At 51.0% G+C, this 22,681-nt stretch overlaps 9 protein-coding genes across 9 annotated transcripts; 4 read left to right on the top strand and 5 right to left on the bottom strand.

The window, feature by feature from the left end:
- The first annotated feature begins 2,896 nt into the window (after nt 1-2,896).
- On the top strand, nt 2,897-4,937 carry KVR01_006966 (uncharacterized protein). The gene is made up of 2 exons (XM_044788013.1): nt 2,897-3,085; nt 3,169-4,937. The coding sequence occupies exons 1-2, from the start codon at nt 3,011-3,013 to the stop codon at nt 4,903-4,905; spliced, it is 1,812 nt and encodes a 603-aa protein (XP_044644397.1). The 5' UTR covers nt 2,897-3,010; the 3' UTR covers nt 4,906-4,937.
- A 187-nt stretch (nt 4,938-5,124) lies between these two features.
- Nucleotides 5,125-6,453, bottom strand: KVR01_006728 (uncharacterized protein; the record flags this gene model as incomplete). The annotated part of the gene is made up of 2 exons (XM_044794644.1): nt 5,125-6,303; nt 6,385-6,453. The coding sequence occupies 2 exons, from the start codon at nt 6,451-6,453 to the stop codon at nt 5,125-5,127; spliced, it is 1,248 nt and encodes a 415-aa protein (XP_044644159.1).
- A 304-nt stretch (nt 6,454-6,757) lies between these two features.
- On the bottom strand, nt 6,758-7,841 carry KVR01_006964 (thiosulfate sulfurtransferase; the record flags this gene model as incomplete). Its single annotated transcript, XM_044786987.1, has 2 exons — nt 6,758-6,809; nt 6,865-7,841. 2 exons carry the CDS (start codon nt 7,839-7,841, stop codon nt 6,758-6,760), a joined length of 1,029 nt encoding a protein of 342 aa, XP_044644395.1.
- Nucleotides 7,842-8,661: 820 nt separating this feature from the next.
- KVR01_006907 (uncharacterized protein) lies at nt 8,662-9,113 on the top strand (the record flags this gene model as incomplete). Its single annotated transcript, XM_044786066.1, has 3 exons — nt 8,662-8,803; nt 8,866-8,961; nt 9,031-9,113. The coding sequence occupies 3 exons, from the start codon at nt 8,662-8,664 to the stop codon at nt 9,111-9,113; spliced, it is 321 nt and encodes a 106-aa protein (XP_044644338.1).
- Nucleotides 9,114-9,490: 377 nt separating this feature from the next.
- KVR01_007061 (uncharacterized protein) lies at nt 9,491-10,339 on the top strand (the record flags this gene model as incomplete). The annotated part of the gene is made up of 1 exon (XM_044785831.1): nt 9,491-10,339. The coding sequence occupies one exon, from the start codon at nt 9,491-9,493 to the stop codon at nt 10,337-10,339; it is 849 nt and encodes a 282-aa protein (XP_044644492.1).
- Nucleotides 10,340-13,740: 3,401 nt separating this feature from the next.
- KVR01_006699 (uncharacterized protein) lies at nt 13,741-16,577 on the bottom strand. The gene is made up of 2 exons (XM_044791901.1): nt 16,113-16,577; nt 13,741-16,004 (listed from the first exon to the last, which is right to left on the bottom strand). The coding sequence occupies exons 1-2, from the start codon at nt 16,271-16,273 to the stop codon at nt 15,200-15,202; spliced, it is 966 nt and encodes a 321-aa protein (XP_044644130.1). The 5' UTR covers nt 16,274-16,577; the 3' UTR covers nt 13,741-15,199.
- A 347-nt stretch (nt 16,578-16,924) lies between these two features.
- Nucleotides 16,925-17,755, bottom strand: KVR01_007041 (uncharacterized protein; the record flags this gene model as incomplete). Its single annotated transcript, XM_044783974.1, has 2 exons — nt 16,925-17,400; nt 17,503-17,755. The coding sequence occupies 2 exons, from the start codon at nt 17,753-17,755 to the stop codon at nt 16,925-16,927; spliced, it is 729 nt and encodes a 242-aa protein (XP_044644472.1).
- Nucleotides 17,756-18,389: 634 nt separating this feature from the next.
- KVR01_006549 (uncharacterized protein) lies at nt 18,390-19,249 on the top strand (the record flags this gene model as incomplete). Its single annotated transcript, XM_044781613.1, has 3 exons — nt 18,390-18,705; nt 18,830-18,883; nt 18,945-19,249. The coding sequence occupies 3 exons, from the start codon at nt 18,390-18,392 to the stop codon at nt 19,247-19,249; spliced, it is 675 nt and encodes a 224-aa protein (XP_044643980.1).
- Nucleotides 19,250-20,325: 1,076 nt separating this feature from the next.
- KVR01_007020 (uncharacterized protein) lies at nt 20,326-22,621 on the bottom strand. The gene is made up of 3 exons (XM_044791146.1): nt 21,168-22,621; nt 20,919-21,063; nt 20,326-20,852 (listed from the first exon to the last, which is right to left on the bottom strand). Exons 1-3 carry the CDS (start codon nt 22,428-22,430, stop codon nt 20,728-20,730), a joined length of 1,533 nt encoding a protein of 510 aa, XP_044644451.1. The 5' UTR covers nt 22,431-22,621; the 3' UTR covers nt 20,326-20,727.
- Between the last annotated feature and the right edge of the window lie 60 nt (nt 22,622-22,681).

The following is a 22,681-nucleotide window of genomic DNA, read 5'->3' as shown; positions in this document are numbered from 1 at the left end:
TAAATAGATTTATAGAAATTATTAAATAAATAAATATTAAAATTAAATAAATAAATATTAATTTTTAAATTTTATAAAAATTAAAATTTATAAAATTAATTTATTTTATATATATTTATTAAATAATAAATAATTATTTTTAAAATTATAAATTTATTATAAATTTAATTAAAATATATTATATTATTATAATAATATTTATTAATATTAATTATTATATTTAATTTAAATAATTTATTAAAATATTTTATTAATAATAAAATATAATATATTATTAAATTTTATATTTTTAAAATATTTTAAAATAATTATTCTTAAAGAATTTAAAATTAAAATTAAAAATAATAAAAATAAAAATAAAGATTTATTAAATAAATCTTTTAAAACCTTTATTTTCTATTAAACTTATAATATAATTTATTTTATATTTATCTTTTCTTTTTTATTATTTTTTTTTATTCTTTTATATTTATTATTATTAAATTTTAAATTATTATTTAAGTTATTATTTTTATATTATAATAATTTCTTTTATATTTATTATATATTTTATTTTTATTTTTCTTACTTTTATTTTTATTTTTATTTTTATTTTTATTTTTATTTTTATTTTATTTTAAATTTTTAATAATAATAATTTTATTTTTAAATTTAAAATTATATTATTTTAAATTAAATTATAATAAAATATAATTTTTATTAATTTATAACCTTTTAAATTTATTATAAAACTATTTTAATATTTTTATTTTAAAATAAAATAATATAAATAAATTTTAATAAAATTTTAATTTAATTTATATATCTTTATTATAAAAGATTATTTTTAATTTTTAAAACTTTATTAATAATATTAAATATTTTATTATTTTATTTTAAAGTTTTTAAAATTCTTTATATATATTATTAATATTAAAATACTTATATATTTATAAATATTAAATAATATATATATTAAAATATATTATAATAATTTTATTATTTAATAAATTTAACTTTTAATATTTAAAATTAATAATATATATATAAATTATTTAAAAATATATATTATTATAAATTTTATTAAATAATAATATTAAATAAATTAAAATTTAATAACTTTAAAAAAGCTATATTAAATAATTATTAAAATAATAAAATAATAATTATAAAGAAATAAATATATTATTAAAATTATATTATTTGAAAAATGAAAATAATTAATTTTAAAATATAATAAATCTTATTAATAAAATATAAAAATTATTTATTATAATATTAATTTAAAATATATATAAATATATTAAAAATTTATTAATTAAAAATAAATAAAAGTTTAATATTTAATAAATTTCATTTATAAAGTTTAAAATATTATTAAAATATAAAAAACTTAATAATAAAATAAATAAAAGTTTAAAATTTTAATAAAGTTTTTATTTATATAAAATATAATAAATATTTATAAAAATAATTTTTAATAATAATATTAAATTAAATATTAAATATTTAAAAGTTATTTAAATATTATATTTAATAATTATTAAAATATTATATAAAAATTAATTTTTAAAAGAGTTACTTAACTTTAATTAATTAATTAATTAAAAATAATTATATTAAATAAATTATATAAATTAAATAAAATTTAATAACCTTAATATAATTATTTTTAAACTATTTAATTATAAAATAATAAACTATTTTATTAATTTAACTATTTATAATTATCTTTATACTTATTAATTAATATTAATTAAACTTATATATATAAAAATAAAAAAGTAATATTAAAAGTAGTTAATTATTAATAATTAACTATTAAAGGGTTACTTAAAGAATTTATATAAGTAAATACTTTTTTATTAATTAAACTTAATAAAGAATTATTATAACTATTATATTAATAATATATTAATTATATAATTATATATATATAAAATTTATTTTTAATAAATAATTAATTAATAAATTTAAAATAAAATAAATAAAGATTTTAAAATTTAAATAATATATTATAAATTAATAAATATATATAATTAATAATAATTTAAATTTAAATTTAAAATTAATATATTTAATATATATAAATATAAAATTTAATAATAATAATAATAATAATAATAATATATTATTAAATAATTAATTATATAAATTAATTATATAAATTAATTATATAAATTAATTATATAAATTAATTATATAAGTTAATTATATAAATTAATTATATATAATTAATTATATATAATTAATAATTATATTTTTATTTTAATAATTTATAAATAAATAAAAATAATTATTAATAATTAAATTTATATTTATTTAAAAAAGTTATTAATATTTAAAATAATTAATATTTTTTAAAAAAAATAAAAAATTATAAATTTAATTTAAAATAAATTATAACTTATTAAAGTTTTAAATTTAAATTTAAATTCTTTTTTAAAAATTTAATTTTTTTTAATAAAAAATATTAAATATTCTTTAAAATTATTTTTTAATAACTTTAAAGTTATAATAATATAAATTAATTAGTCGCCTCCGCCCCGGGTCTCCTAGAGGCCTTCCTCGACCGGTGGCTCTCGTCTCCTACTATAGATAAAAATTAATTTAAAATTATACTTATAAATCTTTTAATTTTATATTTTAAAAAATATAATAAATATTTAATTTATTATTTAATTAAATTAAATAATTTAAAAACTTTTTATAATTATTTTAATATTATTGTTAAAGATATATAAAAAGAATAAATTAAATTATAATTATTTAAATTCCCTTTATTTATATATAAGAAGTAGTTTAAAGGTAGGTAAGTTTAAAGGTGGGTGGGGTATAGTATCTTAGTCTAGCTGACCGGCTTAGTGTCCAACCCCTCTTAGCTCTCTCACCTGCTATTAGTACTGGAACAGCTTAATTCTAGGGAAAACTTGGCTATCTGTTTGGTATTACTCTTTAGTTGGTCGACACTCCATTTTACATCCACATACAATCACTAGTTCGGAGGCCCCTCGATTCCCAGGCCTTCACCATGGGACAGGCCATATCCGGCCACAATGACAGGAGCTGTGCACCCAAGACACGTGATGACTTGAGGAGAGAGCTTGTACGGTCTCGCACCAGCCCCGCCCCCTCATCTCATTCCACTGTCGGTCAGAGAGCTAATCCACAACCATTCCTCACAAACAGGCCAGCAAGTTCCGTTCAAAATGCCTCTCGTCCATCGAGCTCTACTCACTAAAGGACAACTTCGAGAGCCTTGCCGATGTGCAGCAAGAGCCGGGAGGGACTCCCAATCTGTATATTTCCGAGTCAACAATTGTGAGGTTCCTGGAAATCCCAGATGTACTCGATGTGTCAGCCGTGATAGGGAAGATGGTGACCTTTATCGGCGCATTTCCGTTCCTCCAGGACTCGCCGGCAATCATGGGGCTTGACGCTTTGGTGATCACTGTCATTATACTCACCGAAAGATATCAGAAGATCCTATCAAAAGGCTCTGCGGACAGGCGAAAACTGCTTTTTAACAGCTTGGCTGTGCATGATCGGAAATTGCTGCAGACAGATGACGGACTGGATTTAATCCACGCGCCGAATTCAGCTCAGTCGAGCGTTGGTACGGCCGGCGAGAATGAGCATAACGAGGAAGACGGCTTGGTAATATCCACACTTGAACTACTGGACTGTGTCGAGGCTTTCGAGGACGCAAATCCACAGCCGATCAACGAGGCTATAATCCCGGCTGACAATTTCCGGAAGCTAATCATGCTGCTCTTGCTTGTGGCACCCATGGAACCCCAGGAGAAGCTCTCGAGGTATGCAGAACGAACAACGGGAGGAGAGCTCGTGAGCCTGCGTTCTGCAGCTGATAGCATCCTTGCCGCGTTTCTGAACGTTGAAAGTTGCCCGGGTATCAAGTCCAGGGCATTCGAGACCGTGGTACCGGTTGCGCTCCCATTCTTATTCCAAGGCTTCAACGCGCTTTTTGGGCGTTTTGTATTCTCCAGCAACCTCGATTTCGGGAAGCAGAGGGGCCTTGGTGACCAAGCAGGGGAGCCTTGCCCAAATGTCACAGCTCCATTGCTACCGGACACGGCGTCCATCATGAACTCGACCACCCTCTCACAACTGTCCTTCTTCATCCCGGGATCTTCTTTGTTTCGGCGGCTCAGGCTCCTGTACTCAGGCGAGAATGATGGATTCTCGATGGGCTCCTTCGAATCCAAGGTATTCAACTGGCGAGCGCCTACGATCTTACTGGTGCGAGGTGTGAGACTTGAAGACTCGTCCGGTGGTAGTGAAGAACGCTTTACTTCCTCACTTCCTCCTAAGCGTTTCCCGGACGGCTCCCAGTCAAGCCGACTAACCTACGGTCTGTACATATCCCAGCCGTGGCGTCACTCCTTCAAGGAGTGCTTCGGTGACTCGGACACACTGTTGTTTCAGCTTGAGCCCATCCACGACGTTTTCCCAGCCAGCACTTCCAACAAGGACTACGTCTCGTTCTCAAAACCGGGTGCAACTCCAACCAATACGGGTATTGCAGCTGGAAACCCACTGTCCAAGTCCTCGTCCACGTACCGACAGAGCATTACCCACCTTGGCCCAGTAGCTCTGCTACTGGATTCGAGCTTTGAGTTTGGCGTGTTCACACACGACAATTCCTCGCGGGGCGGTGCATTCCAAGGGAGCGTTTCTCGAAAATTCGACTTCCAGGATCGGTTTGGGATCGAAAGTCTTGAGGTTTGGGGCTGTGGAGGGGACGAGGAGGCCAAAGTGCAGGCTGAACGATGGGCCTTCGACGCCCGAGAGGCTGAGGCCAGGAGGCGAATAAATCTTGGTACAGGTGACATCGAAGCAGACAGAGCCCTACTTGAGATGGCGGGTCTGGTTGGGGGGAATAGGAACGGTGGGTCTATAGTATAAGTGTAATAAATAAAACACTTAATTTATAATAAGTTATATAAAGTCTTCTTATATAATATTCTATGTTAAAACTTTATATATAATAATAAAGTAAAATATTAAGTTTAATAAATTAAATTTAATATATATTTTTATAAACCTAATTAATATTCTAAGTTTCTTTAAATTTTTTTATTTTTTTTTTAAAAAAGACGTATCAGCCCCGTGCCCGTTGCGGATTTAAGCCTCCTTCATCGGCCGGTCCTGACCTTGACCCACCTGGGCCAGCGGCCATACCATGGAATGCTGCCAATCAGGGCCGAGATACAGCGCAATGGTTCGCACGAGTGTCTGACCGACATTCGCAAAAGTCCAAAAATGGCTGTGCTGATGCATCAGAACGCCGTAGTATGCCAGCATCAGCAGGGCCTCGGGGGTTTTGTTACACCACAGGTCCAGAACCGCCTCATGAGCCAGACAAGGCCAAGCGTGGACCAGTCCCAAGCTGTGCATCTCGCCAGCCTCCCCCCCCCAGGGGCTATGGCTCTTGCGAGAGTCCGAGGGACTGAAAACCCACTGCAGCCTGTCGACGGCCTCAAGGCAGAGTTGTTTCTGCTCCGTGTCCAAGACCCGACTGACGGAAATGATAGATCGCAACTCTGAAGTCTGCGAGCCCGCGCTCGACCTGTATTCGGCAATGCCGGCGCTGGCCGCGAAGATGCTTCTTAACTTGGACTGAAGGAGGGCCTGCCACGCCTCCTTGGCAATCAACACAACGCCCCGGTAGACTTTGAGGTACTCCAGAAAGCGGTTGAGCGGCTTAACCTCGGACTTGTCCTCGTCGCAATCCAGGGTGGTCTCGTAAAGCACGTGGAGACTTATGAGCTGGCCAAAGACGATCAGGCTCACGCAGTTCTCCGGAGTGACCCGGGGCCGCTGTTGGTTGAATATGCTCAGGGCGTGCGTGTGGAGGTGCACTGCCCGGTGATGGTAGTAGGCACGCTGCGCGGGTCTGACGTGTGACAGGTGCAGGGCTGACACAGCCAGGAGTGCGTTCATGAGGCAGGGCGAGGAGAAGGCAGCTTCCAGCACAGCCGAGAGAATCCCCTCGTCGCTGCTGGGCAAGGGCAGCGGGAGCTGCCGACTGCACATGTGGTGGAAGAGCTCCAGCTGCGCCATGTCCGCCGGCGGCACGCTGAGCATCGAGGATGATGGCGGGGGCGGGGACGGGGAGCGCCGCCACAGGTGTGGCGAGGGGGCAACAGACGCCGAGCCCAGGGGCAAGGGCGAGCGTGGTGGAGAGGCATTGTCACGCCCGGATTGGACTGGCTGACCAGGCAACGAGGCCGGGCCCAGGGCGTAAACACAAGAGAGCCTCTTCACAGAACATGCCGCGCACACCGGCCTCGCCTCGTCACACTGAGGGGTCGGGTCAGCCCCGGCACGGCATCCCCGGCACGGCCAGCCCGGCCCATAGGGCACGGGGATGGGTGGACATACCTTGATATGCCGACGCTTGCATTCCCGACAGCCAGCGCGGGATTTCCTGTGAGTCCTTCGTGACGCCATCAAATGAGGGTTGGTTGGTGGAAGGAGAGGGAGGTGTGGGTGTGGGGGCGGGCAGGGCCCAGCACGAGAACCATCGACACTAACGCAGGCTTGACGGGGGTTACTGAAGAGTCGAACAGCCACAAGCCACTTTTCTAGCAGGTTGCAAACACAAGTGTAATTATGGATTGATCCCTGGTGCGGAACGCGGACTAATTCCCGAAGATGAACAAATGAGCAGAGCAAACCAGACGCTCAACACCCAGGCCAAGGCCTTGAATCTCCCGGTTGCAATGTACGGGGCAGCTATTTATATGTGCAAGGGCTATTCTTTACGTATTAATGAGTCAGATGCGCGGACTCGTTGAGCCCATTCCCTGGTGGTGTTGTTAGCACGGCTTGATCAAGGTACTGCAGCAGGATCCTACTCACGTCCAGCTGCCGTCGTAGACCTTGCGGGTTTTGGGGCTCCCGAAGCCGGCCTGCTCCAGGGCCGTCTCGATGATGACGGCGGTGACACCGGTGCCGCAACTGGAGATGATGGGCTTGGCCGGGTCGACCCCCTTGGCCCTGAACAGGCGCCGTAGCTCTTCCCTGGGCAGGAAGGCCTTGGTGTTTGGGTCGAGGACCTCGTTGAAGGGGATGTTGACCGAGCCGGGTATGTGCCCGGACGAGAGGCCAGGTCTCGGCTCGGGGTCCTTGCCGGTCCACCGGCCGCTGCTCCTGGCGTCAAGGATCTGTACGCCCTCTGCGCCCTCCTTGTTGTAGTCCAGGGCCACCTCCCTGACATCCTCGTAGCTGGCAACCTTGTCCGAGTCGAGTTCGGGGATGGGGTACGGGTGACACTCGACGTTATAGAGCTCACCGCTCTCGGTGGGGAGGCCCTCGTCGACCCAGAGGCGGAAGTTGTCGAGGAGGTGTACCCTGGGATGTCCAAAGACCTTGAGGGTCCAGCCGACCCTCGGGGCGCTGAAGATGCCCAGCTCCTTGGTGTCGTAGACGACAACCGTGTCCTCGCGGCGGATGCCCAGCTCGCTCATCGCCGCGGCGAAGGTCTTGGGTGCGGGGAGCATGTGGGGGTACTCGGAGTGCTTGTCGATGACCTTGTCGAGGTCAAAGAAGCGCGCCTTTGGGATGCGCTGCTGGCGGAAGGCCTGAATGCCGGTGCGGCGGTCGGGGTCGTTTGGCATGAACCAGGCCGCGCAGAGGGGGATGATGCGCGGGTCGGTGCTGATTGGGGAGGGAGGGTTCCTCTTGAGGGCCTCGCTCAGCTCGGCGGGGGTCACGAGGTAGGAGGACAGGGAGCGGCGCGAGGCAAGGGCTGCGGCAATCCTGGCGGGCGCGGAGGGGCGAAAGGGCGGCCGGGCGGCAGCTCCGGAGAAGGGCCGCAGGACGGCGATGGCGGCCATCTCGGGTTCGCTAGGTGCAGGGGCCCGACGGGGAGGATGGAGCCGTTTCGTGGGACCAGTCGAGCCGAGGCAACACCTGTCGGGGTCGAGGCGGCGGTCAGGATGGAATCGGGGTTGGGGGTTGAGGTTTGAGGCTTGAGGCTTGAGGCTTGAGGTTTGAGGTTTGAGTTTTGAGGTAGGGGGGGGGGCGGCTGAGGATGACGACGAGTACGGAGCAAGCAGCCGGGTTGATGTCGTGATTTGACACGCCGTGGCCAGGTGCCGGCCGTACCAGAGCTCGGGGAGTCGGGGGTAGGGGTTGATTGGGTGGCTGGCAAGCTTCAGAGGAGAGGACGCAGAGGGAAGCTTGCTGTTGCTGTCTCCACCGGCGGCCAGCTCCCGGTTCAAGATGGGCCGGTGCCTGGCTTTTGGGTCTGGGGTTGGGTCTGGGGTTGGGTCTGATCTTGCCCAAGACCTAGGGTGATGGGAGGTGCCTGTGGGCTGAGGAATTGTTTACAAGTGAGTAGAGCAGGTGAGGAGCGGGGAAGAGGTTCTACCCACCTACCTGGGTAAGCTGAAGCTTGATCTTGATTGCCTTCAATTCACACCATGGGAAGGGGAGCTTGGGCCACCTCGCAAGCGTGGGCCAGCCGCGTTGTACGTACATACCTACCTAGGTAGGTACCTACTTAAGTACCTAGGGAGCATACTGCCGAGTGCCGCGTCAACAGTCAAGAGCATACATCCCCAGTCCATCCAACTCAACTACCAACACCAACACCAACCAGCCAGTGCTCCGCTACCAACATCGCCGACAGCACGTGTGGCCCTGCTCAGAAACATGAAGGTCAAGATCAAGAAGTGGTCAGCGGTCGCGACTTGGCGCTGGGACATCCCAGAAGACGATGTCTGTGGAATCTGCCAGATCCATTTTGATGGTTCCTGTCCATCGTGCAGGTTTCCCGGGGATGACTGTGAACTCTGTCAGCCTGCCAGCCCCTCCCCCCATCTGCCCCCCGGCCAAGCCTGCTAAGACCCTCAGCAGTGTCTGGCAAGTGTGGCCACAACTTCCACAAACACTGCATCACACAGTGGATCAGGCAAGAATCAGCCCGCGGACAGTGCCCCATGTGCCGCCAGAGTATGTCCCCACCCGCCCTCGCCGTACAGATGCCCCTCCCTCCCTGGCCACGCTGACCCATGGCCCCAGGATTCGAGATGAAAGAACCCGTGCCGAGTCGCGCAGCAACGGGCCTGGCGCTACAAGGAACGGCGGGTGGGACTTTGATGTGAAGCCGAGGGGAGAGCTCCCAGAAGCCCCAGGAGCCCCATCAGCCCCAGGAACCCCAAATCTAGACCCCAGCCCTGACGTCGTTGCGCTCCAGTCGCGGAACAAGCAATGGTAGCTAGGTACCTTTGTGGCCGCTACATATGTGCTCCGTACGCCGTCGGGTGGTGCGCCCACAGGGCCCCACACTCGTTGTACAGTAGAACCGAGTGTCTTGTATTATCCAACGTTCCCGTGTGCTGGGATGAAGCCAGGCCGCCTGAAGCAAACACGCGTCCAACATGTAGCAAGCACACGCTGCTTCAGCCTGACCAACCCCATCGCCATTGTCCATTGTCGTCGTGCTGCATCAAGTCGACCGCGACCTCCCTCTTGGCCCATCATGGCCGGCCCTGTTCCATTTCTCCAACAACATCATGCTCCCCAGGGCTCTGTGACCGATAGCCATGGTCCTGTCGGGGCACAAGCAGCCCGCCAGTCCCCCCCCCTCGGCGAGGAAACTCTGCAGCCTCAACCCCCGTTCCAACCACTCTTCACCCTCGTCACCGACAGCACCACCCACGCGACACACCACCCCCAGGTGCACTATGTCTTCTCCGACGATGACCCCGAAATCCTCACAGAGGCCCTCGCTCGATACAGCCACCACGACCCCCCCGGCGAATCTGCCCCTACGGCCTCACCGCCAGCAGCGCATCCAAACGAGCGTGCCATAGTACTCGACCTCGTGCCAAAACCCGCCCACGGCCCCCACGGCCCCCACGGCCCTCACAACGCTCTGTCGAGTCTGGGCTACGATGTGGCCTGGGTGTCGTCCCTGTCCCCCGACTGGGCCGTCGTAACCGCAAGAACCAGCGCCATGACGGAAGAGAGCAGCAACAACGTCATCACCCTGGACGACGAGGCCGGCGCAGGCCAGCGGCTGGTTCTCCGCATCCAAGGTGTCAGCGACAGTGCTGTTTCGTCCGTCTCCACGGCATCGCAGGGACCCAGCGCACGTCCAAGGAGGCCTTCTCTTGAGGACCGAGACCTCCGCATGTCGGCCTCCTCGCCTTCAGTGGCCGCCCCGGATAGGACTCGAGAGGACTACGGAGCCATCGTTGACGAGTTTGACAAGAGGATGAACATACTGCGCAAGGTGGTGGAAGCCGGGCTCGACAGACAGCGGAATTCCCCTGTGGCTCACTTTGCCGACGGCGGCGAGTTCCCTGCTGGCGCAGCCGCACAGTGACCGAACCTGCTGGCGGCCCCCGCGTTTCCCACAGGGCTGTCGGGTCGACGGCCGCCACGCCCTTGCAGAACTGCTCTCACCCCTGTATGCCATCTCGTATTGCTCACGTTATGCCTCATATCATGGGAGCGCTTTTGGCATTCTCCGCGGTTTACACCATCGCTGCTTTGCATACAAAGCAGCGATGGAAACACACCGCTGCCATCGCTGGTGTGTGTGGGCGGGCCTCAGTCATTCAAGGGCCCATGTCGGGACGATCGCCTCAGCGGCTGGGGGCTGGTGCGTCATCGGCATTTGACCAAGGGGAGAAAGCACAATCGCCAAACCAGTTCCGAGATCTTACGACGCGTGCCACAATTGTTGGTGCCACTCGATATCGCCCGGTAGAGGCAGTTATCAATGAGAATAGTCAATTAAACGCCAGTAATGTAATGCGAAAAGGTAAAGTCCAGGCTCCAGAGCATACCCTTCGCCACCCTTAAGGTGTGTCATCTAATAAGTGCTGCTTGTTCCAGTAGTAAGTAATTCAAGCGACCGAATTTGGTATATAACAACTCTTTTTCGAGTTCCAGCGAGAATGCGATTCCCAGTTTCTTCGGCCAGTCCCAGGCCACATAACGTCGAGCCCGCGTCCAGTGTTGTGACGAAATGGACCTTGCGCATACCTTGCGGCCGCACTTTCACATGCAATTTGATCCTCGCAGTAATAGTCCGATTCTGTCCCCGCGACCGCTGCCAGTCCCTCCCATGCGTAGCCCCCGGAGGCCTACGTGCTCGCCTCTCCTTTGCAAATAACCGCGCGGACGAAAAGCGCGGGCCCGTGTTTGTATCTTGTTTTGGCGACAAGTCCCCATCCGGCATCACTCGTGCGGCTTAGTCGACCTCGTTATAAATGTTTTCCTTCGTTTGTACCGGGAGCGTCATGACTGACCGGCGATTGGCACGGCTGATACTCCGGTCATCTGGCAACGCTACCCGGCCAGCGATGCTCTTGGCACTTGTCACACCAGAGAATTTCTCCATGGGGGCCACGGCCGAATCGTAGTCTTGCCCGACATTGACAATCTTTGACTGTGCATAGATGGTAGTGACCGGCCTCTCGCCATCGAACTCAACTGCGCTGCGCTTGGCGTTGGTGTTGCCGTTGTTATTGCCATTGTTGTTGTTGTTGTTGAACTTGCCCGTGACGGCCATGTATACCACCACAATGATCACGATCACAACAACAATTAGGACTTGAAAGCCGTCAGAACCGGGTTTCTTGAGAGCACAAGGGTTGAAGGAATATGGAGAGCCGGGGAGGCGTGCTTACCGCTGATGCCGACACAGTACCACTTCTTCCTGCGTGTCTTCCTTGCCGTGTCGACGGCGACTTCAATCTCCTGGTTACCCTTGTCGAGGTTCTCGACAACCTCTTCACCCTTCTGTTCGATCTGCACAACGGCCGCTTCTTGTTGGACGATCAAGGTGTCCATGTCCTGGAAGAGCTGGGCCAGCTCGATCATATCCTGCTCAATCTTCTGTAGTGCCCTGTGGCGATCCTGCACCGCGTTCAGGACGGCCCTGGCCTGACCCTGTCGGTTGCTCTGCATCATGGCCTGCTGGAACACCTGCTGGCCGCCGGCAGACATATCCTCCACGGCGGCTCGGACCTCACTGTCGTCGGCTTCTGGCCGGACGATGCGGTACTGCCGCTCCATCTGGGACTGCATCTTCTTCCGGAAGGCGGCCTCGACCTCCTGGTACTGCTGGATGGCGTTCTTGAGGCGACGATCGATACGGCCGACCTGGGGAGCGTTCTTGGGGGTCTTGGCGTCCGGCATAGACTTCATCTTGCGCACGCGATCGGTGAGCTCCCGGTACATGGACATGGTGTCGGCAGAAAGGTTGTCAAGCTCGCGAGTGGTCCCTGAGCTGCTCGAGTCGGTCTCGTTGAGCGACCGATCTTGAAGCATTCGTAACTGGTTGAGGTTGGCGTCGATGCCGTCGATGCCCTGCCCGATGTCACGACACTCGTTCAGGATGGCGTTGGGGTCACTAGCGGCAAAACTCGCCCCGTTTTGCGAGAGGGGGGCCATTTCAACGTTGTTCCCTGGTGGCTGTCAGACGATCGTGCACGAAGCCATCACCTCTTCGCACCAGACCAAGCAGCACTTACCATATCCCCCATCATAAGCACCATTGTCGTACTGATTGTAGCCTCCACCACCAGGGCGTGGCGACTGACCAAAGCCAGCCTGAGGTGCCGAATTGTACTGGCCGGCGGGAGAGTCTTGCTGGGCGTACGGGTTCGCCCTACCGCCGTATCTGAACCGCAGTCAGCATTTCATCTTGGTGGAATTTAGTCGTGGCACGCAGTCGCGTGGCCGGTAGTTCAGGGCCCTCGACCGGGGACTCGGGCTCCGGGCTCCGGGCTCCGGGTGGGGGTTTGGGGGTTTGGATGGCTCACCCGTACTGTGAGACACCAAATTAGCAAGCCGGGCCTGTGACAGGGACTTTGGGCAGCGGTGCAGGACGTCGAGGAGGATGAACGTGAGGGTGGGAGAGAAGGGCAGTTGAGCAAGTTGGGTGGGAGAGCGAGGACGAGAGATGAGTCTGCACATACACTCATGTTGGATGGATCGAGTTGAACTGGTTAGAGAGGCCGGAGCCGGAGTGAGCGCTCGACGAGTAGAGAGAGCTGACAATCGGCGACAAGCGGAGGCAAGGTCGTCGGCGCCCCGGGACGAGAGGACGGAGAGGCGGATGCAGTCTGGAGGGTGTGATGCGCGGGAGGGTCGAGGGTTGGTTGTCTTGTGCCGTGCCTTGATGCGTCGTGTGTAAGTAAGGTGAAGCAGGGCAATGCGAAGTTTAAGGTAGTGTAAGTGTTGATGGATAGGAAACGGAGGGCAAAACGACGGGGCTGAAAGGGAAAAAGGGGAGCGCGCAGGGAAAAAGGAAAGCCGGCCGGTGGTTTGCTGGGTCGAAATGCAGGTGGGTCGGGGGCGAGCTGGGGCAACGGCAGAGCCACCCACAGCTGGAGAGCAGGAGAGCCGCAGGGGTCTGGGGCCTGGGAGCGGGCCTAGGTCGGTCTCGCAGTCTGCTGGGCAAGCCTGGCCTGCCTGGGACTGGCTGCCAGGGTCTGGGGCCTGCGAGATTGGCTGCGACAGGCTTGGAACAGACACAGACTCGACCCTGACAGCCCCAAAGTACCGTACCTACCTAGGTACCCAAGTACCGTGCCTAGGTAGGCAGGTGATGAAATACCAATCCATCCATCTAGCCCTATGCAGGTAGTGCTCGGCCCCCTGACGCAAGCGTTTTGTGCCCCGTTGCCCGTCGGCCAGTCCAACAGGTCAATAACAATTCATTTACTGTGTAATCTAGGGCACAGGCACACAGGCACAAACCCCAAATCCCGAGTCCCATTGCAATCTCCATGGATTTGTTATTACTACACGGCAACCCACCAACCAATACGAGCTGAGGCGCCGCTTCCCTCGCACCGCTGGCCGCCTGACATGGTGCAATCTGGGCGTGGTCTCGACAGCGACTGAGCGGGCGGGTATTGGATTGCCCAAGTGCCTCATTGCTAGTGGCGTTGCAGCGGCACAGCAATCAATCAATCATGCGGTCCTGGCGGTCCAAAAAGCAGCGAAGAGTTGCGAGGACGAGCTGAGACCAGAGACCATGGGGCAGGTGGGCAGGTGGCAGGTAGCAGGGACCAGGGCCGTTCACGGCGCCAGTTTCATCATGTCGATCGGCGCCAGGCTTGTTTGGCCAAAAGATGAACCGCACAGCCCACACAGCTGCCACACCAGGCCACACCCACTCCCGCTGCAACCAGACGCTGACTGCTGCGTGCTGACTGCTGCGTGCTCACTGCTGGCAGTCTCGAAACAACCCACTCCGCCCAGCCAGCGCCAGGACAGGACCACCACCCCCCCCCCGCCCCGGGCGCCTTGGTCGCCACTGGCCGCGTTGAGGCATCACCAAGCGAGCCCACGTTACCCTGGCGGTTTTCGACTTGGGATGAAGCAGCCACCCATAATTATGATAATAATAAGTGCCGGCTGGCTGCACACGGCATAGCTGCATATAGGCGTGTGTCTCCGTCCCTGTGTCAAGGCAGACGGCCCAATGCCGCGCCGCACCGCGTCCCGGTCCCCGGGTTCGCCCTGGCCTCAGCCTGTTCCCCTGGCCTCGGTCCCGGTCCCCGTCATTGTTGCAAGTCGCCCTGAGACATCGTCGAATCACTCCGTGCAGCACCATGACCCGTCTGCCCACCCAGCGACAGCATTCACGGCTTGCATTCAACATGTTGGCCCTCGCGGGTCCGCGTGGCCCAACCTCCTATCCTCCTACGGGACAAATTCTTATACGATGGAAGACTAAGGCGCAGGCCTCTAACCCCTGGGAACCTCGTGGAACAGCCCTTTGGGCCTTTGGGCGGACAGTCATCTCCAAGCTGACAACCTCTGGGATGGTCTGTCCTGGGATAAAATATTATAGATCTATGGCAGAGACGGCGGCAGGCCCCACAATTAATATTGCAAGCAGAGGCAATGGATGGTAAATTGTTACACGCTACATCGACCAAGCCGTTAAGAACAAGCACCCCGTACTTTTGCTGACAGGACATTGAACTGGTCACTTGGCTACAAGGCGTCAAGAAAAGAGGGCCTGTAAATCATCCCTTACTCCCACATTGTGTCAAGGACAGCTAATAGAGGAGATTCAAATGGGCGCCCCACCCGACAGCGGTTGATTGATCGATTGCCCCTGAGAATGCATACTAGTAATTCCGTGGACATGCCTCTCCCAGCGCGCCAGTCTGGTCTATGTGAAAACACCAGGAAGACCACCAAGGATACCTACTTCTCAAGCGGTGGCGTAGAATGACGCATAGCTGACACTCGAATCGTCAAGCCTCTCAACCAGGCTGCTCCTCTCATATCGCAGGAACTGGAAGGGCCCCGCCCCAACAGCTTCCATGGCTGCCATCGTCACCCCGATAGGATGACGCCCGCAAACCGTATTCTTGGTAATCTTTAAGCTTTCGACAAACCTGTCATGCTCCCCCGAAGCGACCGCTTCCATGGCCAGCTCGTCCAACACCTTGATTCCTTCGTGGATGGGCGTCTCGGTCTCCGCCGATCTCCTCGAAAGCACCCTCAGTTGATCTAGCTTGTCGGCGGACGGGACATAGGCCGTGTACGAGAAGCGCGACCCCCAGTGGCAGAAATCCGAGGACACCACAAAGGCATTGCACGGTTCCTCGAGGTACTTGGCCAGCAAGTGGCCGAATTCCTTCTCCTTGGCACCGCTGTTGTCGCCGACTAGGATTGGCACGATGGGTGGGTACCTCTCCGGACCGCAATCGCCATGTGTCTGCTCTAGCCTCTTCCATATGTACGGCAAGTGCATCTCCAGGCTGTGCTCATCCTCGTCGCTCGACGCAGGTATGTCGCTAAATTTTCCCGTCTCGCGCAACGCCTCGACGGTCTGGTCGTCCACCTCCAGCTTGCCAAAGGGCGTGTCGTAGCTTGCAAACGTGCTCAGTGCACACCCTTTCAGGTAATAGGTGTGGGAAGGCCCCAGGACGAAGATACGCTTGGCAGCGGATAGGTCGAGTGACTTGTACGCCCAGGCAGCACAAGGGCCAGAGTAAGAGTAGCCCGCGTGTCTAGACAGATATCACGGTCAGCTTGGAGCGGGGTGGGAGGGAATCGCCGTGGGATGGCGAGGCTGGGAAGGTCACGGAGGCAGTGGCGCAAGGGGTGGGGGACCTTACGGAGCTATGATGATTCTGGACTTGGGGATGGGCAGCTGCTTGCCATGTATCGCCGCGGGCACCTGTTCGAGGTAACCGTCGAGCTGGCGCGACAATACATCTGGCCGGCGCTCGTACCAGCTGCCGGCATGGGTAGCCTCACGGGTTCCACGTTGCGGCATGATGAAGGTGTGTGCTGAAAGACAAACTTCTTGGTCTCTCGTAGTCCCTGTGAGTATGGGAACCTAGATGTGCTGGTGTCTGCCTGCCAGCCTGCCTGCCTGCCAGCGGAGTGACAGGCGGTAGTGCTGTGGGAGCCTTCTGTTGGTAGTTAAGAAAGCCTTGTAGTGCAAGAAGCAAGATGAGATTTCAGTACCTGGATAAGTTAATCAAGAGGGGACTGAGAATTGAAGGCGCTGGTTTGAGTTGCTTGGTACCCCGCTGCACCTCTTCAGCCCGGGCAACGAGGGGTCGCGTGGGGTACGTACCTAGGTAGGCAGCATGGGCAAACATGACATCAAGCTGCCTAGGAACTTAAATACCTAGGCAGGCACTTACCCAGGCAAGGTGCAGGCGGGCATGGCGGAGCAGTCTCACGGATACGTGCCAAATGGATGCGACAGAGAGCAGGCTATAATTACGACGCCGGAGCAGGCGCATCGCGCACACTGGGCATCTTAAAGCACAGCAATAAAAACAGCAAGACACAACCTCGCAATATGGAGGCACAGATAGTGTCGAGCAATACGCCTGATTGATTTTGAAACCTCTCCCCCAATTGAACGCCGGGCTCCTCTAACACGTTCACCTCTCCAGGCTATCGCGCCTGCCGCCTAGTAAACCGACATGGGCTCCGAGGCCCAGTTATTGGTACCAACCCACCTCTTTTGTCTGTCCTCCTTGCCAGCGCAGACGAGACACCGGCGCTGCTCGCCTAGGTTACTCACTGAGCACGAGAAGCACACAGCCCTACAGCAGAGGCTGCAGGAGCTGATGTATGTCTCGAAACCATAGCCATCATCAACTGCTGCATCTTCACCGCCCAGCTCAACGCCGCAGTCGCCACAGGTGGTAGGTCGATCGACCATGTCCTCGACAGAAGGTCCTCGTAGGGAAGCGGAGAGGGCCGGTTCCGGTGGCGGCTGACGGCTGGAAGGGATGTCCCAGAAGCTGTGCAGTGAACGCTGGCTCTGCGCGGCAGCCACAGGAGAGGGCGGGATCGAGGGGCTGGCGGAGGGCTGCGGGGAGGGTCCATGCCGGGGCTCCTGGGGCCGTTGCTGAGCGCGGTACAGTATCTGCAGGGTGTTCTCTGTAGACGCCCGAACGTGACGCAAGAGTGAGTCTGGGAACATACCCCACGACAGGAATGGGCCCTTTGGGGGGGAGGCGGCGGCGCCGTCGCCTGACTTACGGTGAACCTCGCGGTCCGAGGGACGTCCGTTGCGCAGGCGCTTGAAGGTTCGGCTGGGCAGATGAGAGGGCGTGCATGAGCGGGTCGGGGAGCGGATGGTCAAGGCTGAGAGGGGTTTGTCGATACACGGGTCCATGTCCATGTCGACGTCCATGTCCAGCGTGGTGCCGTCGCCGGAGGACGCGGTTTTGAGCGGGGAGGGGCCGCTGAAGGATGAAAGCTCGTCATCCGACCGCTTGCGTTTGAGCAGCATCGTATCAGGCTTGACTGTGACTGTGCTTGGCGGTAGTGGACGTGGTGTGGTTGCTCGGTGCCTCGCCAACAAGGAAGGGCCTGCGGCGAATACAAGCCAACCGATTGTTCGCAGCAGGCGGTCTTTTAATTTATTGCGGGAGCATCACCTGCCTTGCGCATGTATATTGCGTGGAAATAGCGGTTACGTGAGAGACGTTTGATGACTCCCACTTCGAAGCATTGGTGGTGATGTGGTGGTGATGGTGACTGGGCAACGCGACCGTGCGGAGGCAGGTAATCAATTGGGAGGGAACCTTGGGGAAGGACAGGCGTGATTTCAATTTAGATGGCCTAGAGCGCGACAGAAAAGGTCCCGGCGCGTCAGCAGGGTTTATGCGGGCGGGACGGGAGCTACCTCTACTGCGTGTGTGGGGGGGGGGGGGCGCCTGGAGCGCGGGCATCGTGTATTTACGTACCTCGGTATCTAGGTACCTGGGCACCTGGGCAGGTGGTTGGTTGGTTTCCCCAACACAGGCAGGACTACTTCTTCTCCTCTACAAACATACCAAGTGGAAGGCACCGTGGAAGGCTCGTAGACAAAGGTGAAAAGTGTCTGGAAGTCTTTTATAAGCACCCCTCCCCCCCCCCAAAAAATGGCGTCACTACTACCTCTTCTTTACGACCTGTTTCCTATAATCATGCCGTCCGAAGTCCGAATTTCCCGTGACAAGGACCTGCTACCCATTGCTGAGCGTGCTGGTGCGCCTCCATATCACCAGACGACGTGGCACAACAAGGCTCAGGGAGACATGGGGAAAGAGGACGACCAGCACGAGCCCGACCAGGGGAGGTCCCGTGAGCCCATTCGACTGCTTGACCGCGAAGAGATGCCGGCTGTCCAGCCCAAACCACCAACGGTCTACCGCAGAGACGCAATGGTGGGCGTCACTGACAAGATGTGCGCAACAGGTCAGCCCAGCCCGCGCCCCTCCTCCACGCCCCCCTTGCCCTTTCTCCTCCTCCTTCTCCCGGCGTGTGCTTCGCCTCCACACTCGTAGCCGGTAAAACCTATAACCAGGAACTCTTGCAATAGTCCTGACAGTCCAGCCGAGATCTGCTTCGGCGGTGCACCATCATGGCGAGCAAGGTGAGCATGACCATGGCCCCAACAGCTGACCGGCCCGCAACCTAATGAGCCTCTCTCGCAGACACCATAGTCTACGCCACCAAAGGTGACGGGGTACTTCTCACCAGTCCGGCTGTGGATCCTGTCCGGGCCATTAGAGCCGATATCAAGGGCGAGGCACCCACTCGTGACGAGGAGCAGCCCCGGCGTCACCACCTTTGCCCCGGAGATTTTGCATTTATACCTGCGTGGACAGAGCACCAAGTTGTCAATGAGGCTGATGAGGGCGATGCTGTCTGGGTGTTAATCCACAGTGGGGGTGAACGAGTGCAGGTCGACCTGGCCGGCTGGGGTGGTGGCATCTGTCATGGTTCTGGTCCGGGGTGATCGCATCCACCTCCTCTCCCCAAGTACCTAAACCTATGAGAGCAACATCAAGACCTTGAATGTTTATTCGTCCAGCCTGCTCCTTGTCGTGCCCTCGGGCTGCTCCTGCATTCTAGGCTGTTTTGGTGTCTTTCCGCACCAGTCAGTGCCAACTGTTATCCAAACTCTAAGAGCGATACAGCTAAGTGGCTGGGCTGAAGCGGTCGCAGGGTTGGTTTGGTGACGAATTCAGAGGCTCAGGACGCTTGCTCGCTCGCCACAAAAAGAAGAAGAGGGAAGAGAAAGAAGAAAGCCAGAGTTGATATCATGGACGTGGTCTTGGCAGGTCTGTGCAGCCTCTCGGCAGCTGCCCCTGGGGAGGCTGCAAGTCGGCATGTGGGAGGATCCTGAATAAGGGTATACCTTGTATGATGTGCTATGGCATGAGGCTGTCTCACGGGACGTTAATCCATACTGTAAAGGCCTGTCCAATAGCAAAGGATATTCCAAGTCGCCTCCATCCTGGCATCTGTCTGCGTAGAATCCCATGTAACTTCGAGTGCTCTCGCTTACAATCCGTGGGTCATCTTACTTTATTACTGGGTGTTACTACCTACCTTGGTACTTTGCCAGACACATACTCGTCCAGCCGTTAACACACAATTTGGACCGAGACCCTTCTCTTTATCAGTCGTTCAAATCGCCATTGCATAAGATATGATAAGCTTCGAACTGGAGATATTCAACGACAGAAAGCTTGTAACCACCGCCGCCCAAGCCACGTCAGCGGCCGGTACGGTTTTCAAAAGCAGCACAGGAACCCCACTGGGTGAATCACCTGGAACATCAACATTGCACGGTGATTACCACACCTTGAAAAGGCCGTGCCCTACTAAAGCCTCCATATCTCTTCTTTCCCTGGGTTGGTAGAAGATATGCTGTATACTGCCAACCTAAAGTTTCACTAAGAAGGCAGGAGACAAATACTCCAGGAGGCATTCTTCAATGAAGATGTCGAGTAAGAGGCTAGTAAACCTATGAGAGGTAATCTAAGAATTAGACCAGGGCCATCTCTTCGGAAGCTGTCCTGTGGCAGCCTATTCAAGATGGCTTCTTATGTAATGGGATCAGAAATGAACTATTTGTCCTAGAAGAGAATATCCCATAGCAGATTTTCCCTCTCTTTTTCGGGGGAGGGAGGGGGGGTTAGATACCGTTGCCGGGCACCTGGGCAGTTGATATACAACAAATAGACCTACATAGGTACCTCCGGTTGATGTTATCCGGTGCTCAGTCACGCATGGTGTTTGCCCCGAGTATTATTAAAGAAAAGACAGACGGGGGTATTCTTGCTTAGCTGCCGGCGCCAGGCCCCAGTATTGAAAGATGCATGTCCGCCTATACAAATGAGATGACTGTTTTGCTCAATATAGTAGCTCATGGTCTATTTTCGAGTGCTCTCGTCTACCATTGCTAATTCAATCTCCTGTGGGCGATCGCTAGTCCGGTACGAGAAACTGGTCAATGTCGACCTTCTCGAAGAAGCTAACATGACCGAATCCCACCCAGTACTGAGCCAGCCTTTTCTCAGATATCAGGAGCAACTGTGACTTAATGTAGTTGTCTGCCCGCACCGTCTCAGATTAGTACCCAGTTTCCACAACAACCATGTCGAGGACAGCGGACTTGCCATTCACGAATCCTGTCTGGGCAACATGGCCCTTGCTTTTGACCACCCTCGCGCCCCTGAACGGCTCATCGTCTATCGTAGTCACGAATCCGTCTTCGCCGAGGTCCTCTGCTACAAAAGTGCATTCACCACGAGGAACATTGGGCTAGCACGTGTTAATAATATGCGAGACGGGTCCCAAAATGACGTGGGGCGGGATTGCAGGACATGTCGGGCGAAAAGCCGTCAAAGGACAACAACATGGCTTACATCACCTGTAAGCTTGATGGCCTCGAGACGACCACGGTATCTCCGGGCATCCGTCTTGCGCCGTTGGAAGTCTGCGACGGATTCTTCCTCTGTTCTTGTCGCATCAAATGCGGCCTCGTCAAAAGGGGTTGTGTGACTCTGCGTGACGAGCAGAAATTCGCAGCCGTGCGCACTGTAATCGCCAACCCAAATTCCCTTCCAGGGCTGGCTTGTATTCGGGGTATATAATTCGGGATCTAGCGTTGAGTACGTGGTGATCTGATCGCCAACATGTGTGCTCATGGAGGGGCGGGTCCCGGGGTTATAATCAGACGGCCAGGCTCGAGATGCCTGTCCAAAGACTGCGTTGTTCGAGGGCCAGTCGTTATCCAGGGGTAAAGAGGGCCTGGACACCCCGCGCAGCCCCGCGGGTCGCATTTCTAGCCACGAGCGTATCCTGAAGACCTTGTCGTTGATCTCGCCCCTGGTGGTAGGACGATCCTCAGGGCCGATCAAATCGCCCGCGGAAACCCAGGTGGCCGCTGGTACGGCCGGAGGCGGCCATGTATTCCCGTAGGGGAAAGGAAGACGCTGGCGTTGTTTGGCCAGAGAGTCCGGAAGGGAGCGGGCTAGTATGAAGGTGTTGAACATGTTGTCGGTAAACCTATTGTCAAGGGGCATGGGTGTCTCGGCGGAGAACTTGTTCGGGTGGTCGGTTGCTGATGGGAGGGCGGAGGGGCCACTAGTGGAGGGCGGCGGCGACCTCGCGGTGGTCACGCGGATGGTGTTCTCCAGGCTGTTGGCCCTCAGCTGCAGGACAGGCTTGTCGAGGTGAAGCTTTAATTCTGGCTCGAAGTCGTGAATGACGAGCTCGCCGTGCTCGCTCAAGCTCTGGTGGTGGCTGGTGGTGGAGGACATGGGCCGGTTGGCCAACAGCTGGTAGCCCTCGATGACACCTCGGCGGTCATCGTAACGTACGATTACCAGTTTGCCCGTGAGGTCGCGGTCGCAGAACCAGATCTTGTACCTTGTCAGAAACCAGCGCGGGTCGTGTGCGATGTAGAGCTCCCGGAAAGACGCGCATGGGCTCGGGGTGGTGAGCTTCACGCCGTGCAACTGCGCCTGGACAATTCCCTGCCACAAGTGGTCTGCAAGAGAGTGGACCCTGAGTAGGTGGTTTGTCAGGGAGACGGAAACGAGATCGAGAGGCGACAGGTAGGATAGCACGTTGCTGATGAGCTCCGAGGGAAGGTCGGGCAGGGTGATCGAGCCCAGCCGTGCCATTGAGCCTGGATGGGTGGGCTGGTGCGCGTGGCGGCCGAGGGCGAGGACGAGGACGAGAACACAAACGCGTGCTGGTGCGGCATCGGCCGTCGATGATGCAACCAGTCTACTTATCACCTACCTACCTAGGTACTTACCTAGATAAGTAGGTACCTGGGTAGGTAGGTATTGAGTACCTAGGTACTTGAGCAGTGCCCAGGCGCTTGCTTGTACTCCGTACCGCAACATCCCTCGGCCTGCTATTGGACAAG

This window comes from Diaporthe batatas, assembly GCF_019321695.1.
Source record: "Diaporthe batatas strain CRI 302-4 chromosome Unknown Contig00007, whole genome shotgun sequence".
Taxonomy (NCBI): domain Eukaryota; kingdom Fungi; phylum Ascomycota; class Sordariomycetes; order Diaporthales; family Diaporthaceae; genus Diaporthe; species Diaporthe batatas.
This window is presented reverse-complemented; position numbering and strand designations above follow the sequence as displayed.

Coding starts and splice junctions, on each gene's coding strand:
- KVR01_006966 (XM_044788013.1), top strand. CDS start 3,011: ATGGGACAGGCCATATCCGGCCACAATGACAGGAGCTGTGCACCCAAG. Junction 3,086..3,168: donor ATGACTTGAGGAGAGAGCTT/GTACGGTCTCGC, acceptor CCTCACAAACAG/GCCAGCAAGTTCCGTTCAAA.
- KVR01_006699 (XM_044791901.1), bottom strand. CDS start 16,273: ATGCCGCAACGTGGAACCCGTGAGGCTACCCATGCCGGCAGCTGGTAC. Junction 16,005..16,112: donor TCCAGAATCATCATAGCTCC/GTAAGGTCCCCC, acceptor ATATCTGTCTAG/ACACGCGGGCTACTCTTACT.
- KVR01_007020 (XM_044791146.1), bottom strand. CDS start 22,430: ATGGCACGGCTGGGCTCGATCACCCTGCCCGACCTTCCCTCGGAGCTC. Junction 21,064..21,167: donor CCATCAAGCTTACAGGTGAT/GTAAGCCATGTT, acceptor AACACGTGCTAG/CCCAATGTTCCTCGTGGTGA. Junction 20,853..20,918: donor CCAGACAGGATTCGTGAATG/GCAAGTCCGCTG, acceptor CGGTGCGGGCAG/ACAACTACATTAAGTCACAG.